Source organism: Metschnikowia bicuspidata, assembly GCF_001664035.1.
Source record: "Metschnikowia bicuspidata var. bicuspidata NRRL YB-4993 chromosome Unknown METBIscaffold_4, whole genome shotgun sequence".
Taxonomy (NCBI): Eukaryota; Fungi; Ascomycota; class Pichiomycetes; order Serinales; family Metschnikowiaceae; genus Metschnikowia; species Metschnikowia bicuspidata.
The window spans coordinates 1,479,629-1,490,345 of NW_017387734.1; the positions used below are offsets into that span (position 1 = coordinate 1,479,629).

At 53.4% G+C, this 10,717-nt stretch overlaps 2 protein-coding genes across 2 annotated transcripts; both read left to right on the plus strand.

The window, feature by feature from the left end:
- Positions 1-693: 693 nt before the first annotated feature.
- RAD16 (DNA repair protein) lies at positions 694-3,348 on the plus strand (the record flags this gene model as incomplete). The annotated part of the gene is made up of 1 exon (XM_018854247.1): positions 694-3,348. One exon carries the CDS (start codon positions 694-696, stop codon positions 3,346-3,348), a length of 2,655 nt encoding a protein of 884 aa, XP_018711205.1.
- Positions 3,349-5,521: 2,173 nt separating this feature from the next.
- LYS2 (L-aminoadipate-semialdehyde dehydrogenase) lies at positions 5,522-9,697 on the plus strand (the record flags this gene model as incomplete). Its single annotated transcript, XM_018854248.1, has 1 exon — positions 5,522-9,697. One exon carries the CDS (start codon positions 5,522-5,524, stop codon positions 9,695-9,697), a length of 4,176 nt encoding a protein of 1,391 aa, XP_018711206.1.
- Positions 9,698-10,717: the final 1,020 nt, after the last annotated feature.

Here is a 10,717-nt window from a genome sequence, read left to right on the forward strand (position 1 = left end):
GAATAATCAGTAAACAATACAAGAATTAACCAATAAAAAACCATAATAATCAGTTACAATCAAGAATTAACCAATAAAAAACCATAATAATCAGTTAACAATCAAGAATTGATCAATGAAAAACCACTTATCATTCAATACAGAATCACTTAGCATTCAATAGACAATCACAAACCAACCAATAGCCAACAAACAACCCACACTCAAAAAATCAAAGCAAAAGACCAACATGCAATTCACAACCCCACCACCGTCTTTTTTCTCCAGTCCCACGGCCCTGTGAGAGAACCCCCGCCATTAGATTGCCACGACATCAGCCCGCGAGACACTCAGACAACAAAAAATACAGACGACCGAAATCACCAAAAGCTAAAAAATACACAATTCATCCAGCACAAAAACCAGCGGCGCCCTCTGGCCTCCCCAGCCACACCCCTGCAATTCTGCCCAGAACCAGCGGGCCCTGCCCGTACCGCCCGCGACTTTTTTGCCACCGTTACTTAAGCGTTGCGCTTTTCGCAGTCAGACCTGCGCTATCACCAATGGCCCGTCCTAGCACCCGTCTTCTTTAGCACAAATAAAAAAAAAGCAGCAGCACAGAAACCCTGTGCATTTTGCGCCCCGGTGTGTATAAAATAACCCAACCAGTCTGTTTTTGGAAGCCCCGTGCCCTGCTCGTAGCTGCCGGCCACCATGACCAGAAACGCACCACAGACCACTGAAAGCCCGGCGGGAAGGCCGGCAGAGCCCGCCACAAACAGCGAAAACGACGCGGATTTCGCCGCGGGCGGCTTCATAGTGGACGACCCGGACCGCCGCCCGAAACGCAAGCCGCGGCGGGCCAAAACCGTGGCGTCGTACGACGAAAACGTGCTCGAAGGCGCCGATCTTGCGCAACTCCTCTCTGACGGCGAGGATTCCGGCGGCAGTGACTCGGCGCCCCTTGCCAAGCGGCCGCGGCGCGGCGCCGGGCCGGCGGGTGGCAAAAAACGCGTGAAAACATCGAGCCGGGGGCGTTTAGCGGCCAAAGCGAGCGATCCCGACGACGACGACGAATACCGCGACGACACGGCCGCCTTGGGCGGGCCCGTCGATTCCGATGACGACGGCGGCCCCACTGCCACTGGTGGTACAAAGCCGCGGGCCGGCGGCCGCAAAAAGACAGGGCCCGGCGGCCGCAGCAGCGCTGTTTTCGCCGAGCTTGACGACGACGACCTCTCCATCGTGGCGCTGGCACAAGCCCGCGCGGGCAGCTCGTCGCAAAACGCCATCCTGCTCTCGGACAACGAGTCGGACCAGCGGCTCTCGGCGGACCCGCCCAGCAAGAAAAAGCGGGCCAAGCCGCGCAAGAAAAAGGAGCCCAAAGTCAAGGTGCCGTACTTCACGCGGGTCACCGGCAAGTTGTACGAGCATCACCCGGAGCTCAAGGACGTGTTCCCGTACCTCCAGTCCGTGGAGAAAGTCAAGGTGGAGCGGGCCGCGCAGCCCGCGGACATGAACGTGCGGCTCCTCCCGTTCCAGTTGGAGGGCCTCAACTGGCTCATCAAGCAGGAGGAGGGCGAGTTTGGCGGCGGCGTGTTGGCGGACGAAATGGGCATGGGCAAGACCATCCAGACCATAGCGCTCTTCATGCACGACTTGCAGAAGCGGCCCAACTTGGTGGTGGGGCCCACCGTGGCGCTCATGCAGTGGAAGCACGAGATCGAGAACCACACCCGGCCCGGCAAGTTGCGCGTGTTGTTGTTCCACGGAGCCAACCGCGCCACCACGTGCCTGCAGCTCCAGGACTACGACGTGATCTTGACGTCCTACTCCGTGCTCGAGAGCGTGTACCGCAAGGAGCGCTACGGCTTCAAGCGCAAGGACGGCGTGGTCAAGCAGAAGTCGCCGCTCCATGCGCTCCCCTTCTACCGCGTGGTTTTGGACGAGGCACACAACATCAAGGACCGCACCAGCGGCACGGCCAAGGCCGCCAACGAGCTCCAGTGCCAGAAGCGCTGGTGCTTGACCGGCACGCCGCTCCAGAACCGCATCGGCGAGATATACCTGTTGATCCGCTTTATGAAGCTCGACCCGTTCTACAAGTACTACTGCACCAAGTGCGCCTGCCTGTCGGCCGAGTGGAAGTTCTCCGACTGGCGCCACTGTGACATCTGCGAGCACTCGCCCATGTTGCACACCAACTTCTTCAACCACTTCATGTTGAAGAATATCCAGAAGCACGGCATCGCGGGCGACGGGCTCACGTCCTTCCAGCACCTCCGCTTGCTCTTGAACAACGTGATGTTGCGCCGCACCAAGATCGAGCGCGCCGACGACCTCGGCTTGCCCCCGCGCATCGTCGAGATCCGCAAGGACGTCTTCAACGCCGAGGAAAAGGACTTGTACCTGTCCTTGTACAGCGACTCCAAGCGCAAGTTCAACGACTACGTGGCCGAGGGCGTGGTGCTCAACAACTACGCCAACATCTTCACGCTCATCACGCGCATGCGCCAGCTCGCAGACCACCCCGACTTGGTGTTGAAGCGAGTCGGGGCAAACGCCGTGGCGCAGGAGGTCGACGGCGTGATCATGTGCCAGCTCTGCGACGACGAGGCCGAGGAGCCCATCGAGTCCAAGTGCCGTCATCGTTTCTGCCGGATGTGCGTGCGTGAATACATGGAGAGCTTCCTGGGCGAGGAGAAGAATCTCCAGTGCCCGGTGTGCCACATCGGGCTCTCCATAGACTTGCAGCAGCCGGCGTTGGAGGTGGACGAGGAGCTCTTCAGCAAGGGCTCCATCATCAACCGCATCAAGTTGGGCACGCACGGCGGCGGCTGGCGGTCCTCCACCAAGATCGAGGCGCTTGTTGAGGAGCTCTACAAGCTCCGCTCGGACAAGCACACCATCAAGTCGATTGTGTTTTCGCAGTTCACGTCGATGTTGGACCTTATAGAGTGGCGCTTGAAGAAGGCGGGCTTCGAGACCGTCAAGCTCCTGGGCCTGATGACGCCACAGCAGCGCGACAACACCATCAAGCACTTCATGGAGAACACGCTGGTGGAGATTTTCCTTGTGTCCTTGAAGGCCGGTGGCGTGGCCTTGAACTTGTGCGAGGCCTCGCAGGTGTTTTTGATGGACCCGTGGTGGAACCCGAGTGTGGAGTGGCAGTCCATGGACCGTGTGCACCGGATTGGCCAGAAGCGGCCCATCCGCATCACTCGCTTCTGCATCGAGGACAGCATCGAGCTGAAGATCATAGAGCTCCAGGAGAAGAAGGCAAACATGATTCACGCCACCATCAACCACGACGATGCGGCCGTGAATAGATTGACGCCAGATGACCTCCAGTTTTTGTTCATGAACTGAGCCGTGTGTGGGGCGCTCGGCTTTATAATGGAACAACGGTTGGCGTCCTTGTTAATCGAGCCCAAAGTGGCTCGGGGCATGACCCATGAATTTCGAAACCTGATTCTGTCCCCGTGGCTTATTGAGACCACCTTCTGTTTTTGCATGAGCGCAAATGATCACGGGTGGTCCAAAGTCAATTCTGCGCACATGCCATCACTGGGGCATGATAATCCAGCCCACATTCTTACAAGCCTTGAGGCTTTGTTGAGAATTGCTGTTATGTGATTTACCGTGGGGCTCGCTCTTCGGCATGCCTCCCTAGACAGTGAAATTTCAGTCTCTTTCGCTGAGTGGGACTACAAACTCACATCATCTTCTACATAGAGGACCGTTTGCACGTATGATTTCTGGACCAAGGCACTGTTTAGTTTCAACTTGTCAGCAAGCGAAACCGGCCTTTCGACACGGTGAAAACCGGTTTCAGATCAGTGGCTTCTTGAGCCATGAGTCAAAAGGCTAGCTTAGTGACTCCTTGACGATTTCAGGCCTTTCACTCAGTGAGGCGGCAAGAACCAATTACCAATCTTAACCCATTATCAGCTAGAAATGGACCATAATGTATAACTTTCGGCTTGTTCCTGGACAATAGAATGATATGTGCGCATTGGAGACGTATATCCAGACGTTTCGGATGTGCCAAACTGAACCACCAGAAGCTGGAGTTATGTGAAACCCCCGGCGGACCCAATTTCCTTTATTAGGAGCTCGAAAATAAGCCTGGAAGTCTGCAGCTCATGTGTTTTCGCCCTCGGGCGGGGCCTATTATGGATGTGAACATATCAACAGTTCTTGCAGCTGGCCTTGATGCTTAGCCTACACTACATTTAATAGACATAATACACCAGATTAATCACTAGCATCGTAGATGTGCGTCTAGTTACCATAAATATAACGAGCTCCAGCTTGTACGTATTCGACGGATCTGCTATTGCGCTTTATTGGATCTTGCAATGTGTGTTTCTGGGCCCTTCGCCCAGTTTAATTGCGGTCCATAAATAGGAAGATAAGTCTACTTAAGCAGCTGCAAGACTTATTTTCCATTTGCGCTTTTCTATGTTTATCAGGCAACGAAAACCATGCTGCCTGGACCAGGAACCGGAACCCCCAATTGCGGTACGAAGCTGTGGGTCAAAAGGGTTATTGCGGTTACGTGTAGGAGAATACTGTCAAGAGCTAGATCACCCAGACCGGCTGCAACATGTATAAAAAGAACCATCCCTCCATCAACCTTTATTGCGTGGGCTTGGCTTTTCTATTCCATGCTGCTGTTTTAATCTTATCCTCTTTTTTTACTGAAGCTCTTTTGATACTGAAGCTCTTTTGTTACTGAAGCTCTTTTGTTACTGAAGCTCTCTTTTTATTGAAGCTCTCTTTTTATTGAAGCTCTTTTGTTACTGAAGCTCTTTTCTTATTGAAGCTCTTTTCCTACTAGAGCTCTTTTATTACTGAAGCTCTTTTCTTACTCCTCTTTTATTACTAGAGCTCTTTTACCACTGAAGCTCTTTCCTTACTCCTCTTTTCTTACTGAAGCTTTTTTGTTACTGAAGCTCTTTTTTCACTGAAGCTCTTTTCTTACTGAAGCTCTCTTTTTATCGAAGCTCTTTTGTTACTGAAGCTCTTTTGTTACTGAAGCTCTTTCTTACTGAAGCTCTTTTCTTACTCCTCTCTTCTTACCAAAGCTCTTTTCTTTACTGAAGCTCTCCACATCTCCCCTCCATTACAATCTCCCCTCCTTCCCCATTCCCCGCATCTCGTCCGCTCTATCGTCTTTAGCCCCGCCTTTTCTTTTTCGCCCTCTTCTTTTGTGGTCGTGCCCCGGCTTCCAGATAGCACACCCGTTGCCTGGTTCGCGGCACTCTTATCGGCACGTGAGGTGAGTCACATCTACGCAGTTGCCTCAGCCGGTCCGCGTGCTTGAGTCACATGTCTCATAACCGCCCGAAAAAGACGAGCACTACAAAACCAGTGCAAAAACCACCCCCCTTCTTTTCCCGGCCATTGGCGTCTGTCCTTCTTCCAGCACCAACCGCCCTCTGAAACGAAGCATCATCCGAACCGTTTTTGCAGCGTCATCTGAAGCATCTTCCAGCGTCAAGCAACTCGCAAAAAAAAAAAAAAATCTTCATTCACAATGCTAGATTTCTGGGTCAAGTACTTGGACACGCCCACGTTATCCGTGTTGCCGCACGATTTTTTGAGGCCCTTGAATAGCCGGTCTGTGGAGGCCACCACGCGGTTTTCGGTGGCGCACGCCCCCGACTTTGTCGCCGGGTTGGCGGTGTTTGCCGCATTGGTGTTCCGGCTTTCCGGCGACGACGACATTATCGTGGCCACCGACGCGAACAGTTCCGGCGAGCCGTTTGTCGTGCGCGTGGCCGTGGACGCCAGTATGACGTTTGCCGACTTGGCCGCGCGCGTGCGGGCCGAATATGCCGCGAATAGCCGCAAGGTCGAGTACCATAATTTGGACGACATTGCGCGGGCCATCCAGCGCGAGAAGAAGCTCGAGCTGGCCCCGGCGCTTTTCAAGGTGTCGTACCAGCACGCGCGGCCGCTGCAGAAGTTGGAGACCTCGGTCGAGGGGTCCGTGCGCGACTTGGCCGTGTTCTGCTCGCCCGACACCGGCGACTTCCACGTGTTCTACAACTCATTGCTCTACAAGTCCGAGCGAATGGCCGTTTTCGCCGAGCAGTTCACGCAGTTCTGTGCGCACGTGGCGGCCCACCCGGACGTGCCCATCACGCACGTGCCTTTGGTCACGCCGCTGCAGCGGGCGCAGTTGCCGGACCCTTCCTTGGACTTGGACTGGGCCGGCTTCCGCGGCGCCATCCAGGACATCTTCATGGCGAACGCCTTGGCGCATCCGCACAGGGACTGTGTGGTGGAGACGTGCTCGTTCATGGACCCGGCCTCCAAAACCCGCACCTTCTCGTACCAGCAGATTAACCAGGCCTCCAACGTCGTGGGCAACTACTTGAAGCACACGGGCATCCGCAAGGGCGACATTGTCATGATCTACGCCTACCGAGGCGTGGACTTGATGGTCGCGGTCATGGGTGTGTTGAAGGCCGGTGCCACGTTCTCCGTCATCGACCCGGCGTATCCGCCAGCAAGACAAAACATCTACTTCTCCGTGGCCAAGCCACAGGGCTTGATCGGCTTGGAGAAGGCTGGCGTCTTGGACCCATTGGTCACGGACTACATTGCGACCGAGTTGCGCGTGGTATCGACCATTCCGCAGCTCAAGATCCAGGACGACGGCTCGTTGGTGGGCGGTGTCCTTGGCGCCGACTCTGCCGACTGCTTGGCCGCGTTCCAGCAGTACAAGGACACCCCTACGGGCGTGGTCGTGGGGCCTGACAACAACCCCACGTTGTCGTTCACCTCCGGCTCCGAGGGAATCCCTAAGGGTGTCTTGGGCCGCCACTACTCCTTGGCATACTACTTCCCCTGGATGGCCCAACGCTTCGGCTTGTCGTCCAAGGACAAGTTCACCATGTTGTCCGGCATTGCGCACGACCCGATCCAGCGGGACATGTTCACGCCCTTGTTCCTCGGCGCGCAGTTGTTGGTGCCCACGGCTGACGACATCGGCACGCCCGGCAAGTTGGCCGACTGGATGGCCGAGCACGGCGCCACGGTTACCCACTTGACCCCGGCCATGGGCCAGTTGTTGAGCGCGCAGGCCGTCACGCCGATCCCCTCGTTGCACCACGCCTTTTTTGTCGGTGACGTCTTGACCAAGAGAGACTGCCTCCGCTTGCAGACCTTGGCAGAGAACGTGGCCATCGTCAACATGTACGGCACTACTGAAACCCAGCGTGCCGTCTCTTACTTCGAGATCGCCAGCCGCGCGGCCGACGCCAATGCCTTGAAGAACCTTAAAGACGTCATGCCGGCCGGCACAGGAATGCACAACGTGCAGCTCTTGGTCGTCAACCGGAACGACCGCTCGCAGACATGTGGCGTCGGTGAGATTGGCGAAATCTACGTGCGTGCTGCTGGTTTGGCCGAGGGCTACCGTGGCTTGCCCGACTTGAACAAGGAGAAGTTTGTCACCAACTGGTACGTGGATCCAGAGCACTGGATCGCACAAGACAAGCAGAACTCGCGGCCCGAGGAGGCTGCGTGGCGTGCTGCCGCATGGTTCGGGCCTCGCGACCGCTTGTACCGCACAGGCGACTTGGGCCGTTACTTGCCAGACGGAAACGTCGAGTGCTGTGGCCGTGCCGATGACCAGGTCAAGATCCGGGGCTTCCGTATCGAATTAGGCGAGATTGACACCCACTTGTCGCAGCACCCCTTGGTGAGGGAGAACGTCACGCTTGTCCGCAGAGACAAAAACGAGGAGCAGACGTTGATCTCTTACATTGTGCCCAAAGAATGTGCCGAGTTGCGTGAGTTGAAAGACGACGTCCAGGAGTCGGATGACCCTATCATCAACGGCTTGGCTGCTTACGGGCCTTTGATCAGAGACATTAAGAAGTACTTGAAGAAGAGATTGGCTTCATACGCCATTCCAACAATCATTGTGCCTCTTGTCAAGTTACCTCTCAATCCCAACGGTAAGGTGGACAAGCCAAAGTTGCCTTTCCCTGACACTGCTCAATTGGAGGCCGTTGCGAAGTTAACCGCCTCCAAGTCTGGCGCCAGCGCTGACGAGCAGTCTTTTACCGAGTTGGAGACTGTGGTGCGCGACTTGTGGTTTGATGTATTGCCCAACAAGCCACCCTCGATTGCCAGAGACGATTCGTTTTTCGACTTGGGCGGTCATTCCATCTTGGGAACTAGAATGATCTTTGAGTTACGGAAGAAGTTGAATGTCGACTTGCCGCTCGGAGTCATCTTCAAGAACCCAACCCTTGAGGCTTTTGCCAAAGAGGTCAGCAACTTCATCAAGGGTGACCTGGCCGAGTTGGCTGATGGCACAAACACTGCAACGGAGATCGAAATAGACACCACCCAGTCTTACTCTGACGATGCCAAGCAGCTTGAGTCGTCCGCCTTGCTTGCAAAATACCCTTCTTTGGACTCCTTGGATTTTTCCAAGACGGTGAACATATTTGTCACCGGTGTCACTGGGTTCCTTGGCTCTTTCATTGTCAGGGACCTCTTGGAATGCCGCGAAGCTGACTTCAAAATCTATGCGCATGTAAGGGCATCGACTAAGGAGGCAGGTCTCGAGAGGCTACGCAAGACTGGAAAGACTTATGGCATTTGGAAAGAAGAATGGGCCCAGAAGATCGAGGTGGTGTTGGGTGATTTGGCCAAGCCTCAATTCGGCATGAATGATGCTTCCTGGACTCTGTTAGCGAATACGGTCGACGTCATCATCCACAATGGCGCAATGGTTCATTGGGTATACCCTTATGCCACAATGAGAGATGCCAATGTGATCAGCACGATCAACGTGATCAACTTGTGTGGTGTAGGCAAGTCCAAGTACTTTTCGTTTGTGTCTTCGACTTCCACGCTTGACACCGACTACTTTTTCAACGCATCCGATGAGTTGACATCCAGGGGTTTTACAGGTATCTCTGAGGCAGATGACTTGTCGGGCTCCGCCAGTGGTTTGGGTACTGGATACGGGCAATCCAAATGGGCAGCCGAGTACTTGGCCAGAAGAGCGAGCGAGAGAGGATTGAAGGGATGCATCACTAGACCCGGCTATGTCACCGGCTTCTCCAAGACAGGTGCTTCCAACACTGACGACTTCTTGTTGAGATTCTTGAAGGGATGTGCCGAGTTGGGACAGTACCCCAACATCACGAATACCATCAACATGGTTCCAGTTGATCACGTTGCGCGTGTCGTGGTGGCCACTGCCTTGCACCCACCTCAGCGTGACTACTTGTCCGTAGCGCATGTCACAGGACACCCCAGAATCACGTTCAACCAGTTTGTGGGCAGCATGAAGACATATGGATACAATGTGGAGCGCGAGGACTACCCCGATTGGAGATCTTCTTTGGAGACGTTTGTCGTGGAGGAGTCCAAGAGCTCTGCGTTGTTCCCGTTGTTGCACTTTGTTTTGGACAACTTGCCGCAAGACACCAAGGCACCCGAGTTGGACGACGAGAACACTGTCAAGGCTTTGAAGGCAGATATCGCGTTGACAAACGAGGACGTCAGTGCGGGCAAGGGTGTGGAGGAGGACACTGTTGGTGTGTACATCAGTTACTTGGTGAAAATTGGGTTCTTGCCAGCGCCCTCTGCTGAGGGTAACAAGTTACCGGAGATTGAGTTGAACGAGGAGACATTGGGCCTCATCACTTCTGGTGCCGGAGGACGTGGTTCTGCCAACTGATTTCGTAGGAACAGAGACGAGATACGACAGAATATGACATTTACAACATTTACAACGGACAGACTGTACGGAGCGCTATGTTTTCAAAGGCTGTTGGAGTTTTCGAGATCTGGCAGAAAGCACGTTGCTGTAGAGGTGCGTAGGGCTGTGATGCTATATGGTGCTTTGATATCTGACCTTCACGATTTAGAATGGGAAGAATCTTGTGAAGTGGTATGTGGAGCTAGTCGCTTGTTGGGAACAATGATGGTTCGCTGTGGCTTTGGTTCATTTTGAAGGATCATGTCAAAAGTGGTGCCGCTTCCAGTTTTGTATTGGATGATGGTCATACTCGTGACCAGAGCCCAATATTACATGACAGAAGTTCAAACCTCTTAACTACTATTCCAGGCAAAGTGAAGCATTGGCAAACGCAGGGATGAAGTTTTTGAACAAACATGAGTAACCCAGACATTTCTACATAGCGGGATATTGCAAGAGATTATTAAAAGTATAGTGAAACCACAGGGCAGTTCCATGAACCCGACGCCCAAGCCAGGTCCTTTTTCAACAGTTGCAATTTGGTGCAGGGCTACATGGTTCTCAGTACTTTTCACAAGATGGCACAACTTGAGGTATAAGCTTGGTTCGACTTTCTCAGAGCATCGCGGAAGTCTTCGAAAGATTTTTGGTAATTGCGACGCAGATGAGTCCAAGTGTGGGAAGAGATACGCAGATGGACGCAACTGCCAACCCAAGCGAAAAGCCGATAAGTTTAAGTAATTAGAAATCTGTGTCTAACGTCAAGAGTACCGTATCAACAATACAAAATCAATACATCATCAATACATAATCAATACATCATCAATACATAATCGATACATAGCCAATAATCGATACAAAATCAATACAAAATCAATACAAGATCAATACATCATCAATACATCATCAATACATCATCAATACATCATCAATACATAATCGATACATAGCCAATAATCGATACAAAATCAATACAAAATCAATACAAGATCAATACAT